The sequence below is a fragment of the Cyprinodon variegatus genome, unplaced genomic scaffold (assembly GCF_000732505.1).
Source record: "Cyprinodon variegatus isolate N-32 unplaced genomic scaffold, C_variegatus-1.0 Scaffold257, whole genome shotgun sequence".
NCBI lineage: Eukaryota > Metazoa > Chordata > Actinopteri > Cyprinodontiformes > Cyprinodontidae > Cyprinodon > Cyprinodon variegatus.
In genome coordinates, this window is record NW_015150710.1 from 181,044 (window position 1) to 182,185 (window position 1,142).

Below are 1,142 nucleotides of genomic sequence, written 5' to 3' on the forward strand. Positions count from 1 at the left end.
CTACTACTACTGCTACTTTTTCATCCACTAGAAGTTCGGACACTCATCTAAAGTGGCGTATCCCCTATGTAGTGCCCTATATAGTGGTTAGGGTGGACGTTCAGACACAGACACCCTTTTCTGGTTCAGTTACTGCCTGCAGAGAAGCATCATCATAATTTTCCAACAAAATGGCCTCGGATGCAGGAAACATCTGCAGCTGAAAGAGCCGTTCAAGCTGAGAGGGAGGCTGCAGGATGTCTGCAGGGTTCTAAGGAGAACCTGAACTCTAAAAGGTGGGTGTGAGAGCATCTGCATGGAGGATTTGACTGGAAACCTCCAGAGAATTCAAGGATGGATAAACGAAGGTGTCTAACAAGCCCGGACGTCCAGCTGTGCCTGATTCAGCTTCACCCAGTTAGCAGATCAGATGTTCTTCCTAAATCCCTCCAACAGAACCTGCAATGTTAGCTGCAGTTCGTCTCACACGCGTTAAATGTTTGTTATGAGTTTGTTATTCAATGATGGGTCAGCCGTTAGCGTAAGCAGGGCTGGCCTGGTCGGAGGAAGCATGCACACTCACTCACTAAGGCTTCGGCCGCGTCTCATTGTAGAGACCAGCGGCCCAGACGGACCCTCCTCCCTCAGTTGGGCGGAGCTACAGGACGGGATAGAGGAGGACAGGGACAGACGTTTCAGAGACAGATAAAAGGGAAAGCAGGATGAGGAGGAGGAGGAAGAAAATGCCAGCTCCTCTGAAGGTGCTGAAGAAAAACATTTTCTTCTTCCTTTAAGCTTCTGATTTTCCTCTGATCTGACTCGGGTTTGGTCACTTACTCCTTGGGACTGTCTGTCCTCTCTGACGAGTCCTTTTCTCCGATCGGAGAGCTTCCGAACGCAGCAGGACGGAAAAACAGCAGACAGACAAAGAAAGAAAGACGTTCAGGATTGTTTGTTTTTTTATCCTTGATCCGTCAGATCGATCTATGAAGGTAACAAGAACTGAATCAGGTCCAAAAATAAGGACATTTTATATTCTACCTTTGCAGATATTCAAGAGGAAAATCATAAACATGCATTAAATATTCAAATCTGTGTGCAGTTTTCAGATAAACGGATCAATATTGAGAATTTTTGAGTACATTTTTTTTAGACATTTAACC

At 45.7% G+C, this 1,142-nt stretch overlaps 1 protein-coding gene across 1 annotated transcript in view; it reads right to left on the reverse strand.

Moving 5' to 3' along the window:
• fgfr1op (FGFR1 oncogene partner) overlaps positions 1–1,142 on the reverse strand; it is a 29,262-nt gene that overhangs the window by 5,899 nt on the left and 22,221 nt on the right. The window contains exon 13 of the mRNA XM_015382463.1: positions 817–867. Coding sequence (XP_015237949.1) covers positions 817–867 — 51 coding nt within the window. The remainder of the gene's footprint in view (positions 1–816; positions 868–1,142) is intronic.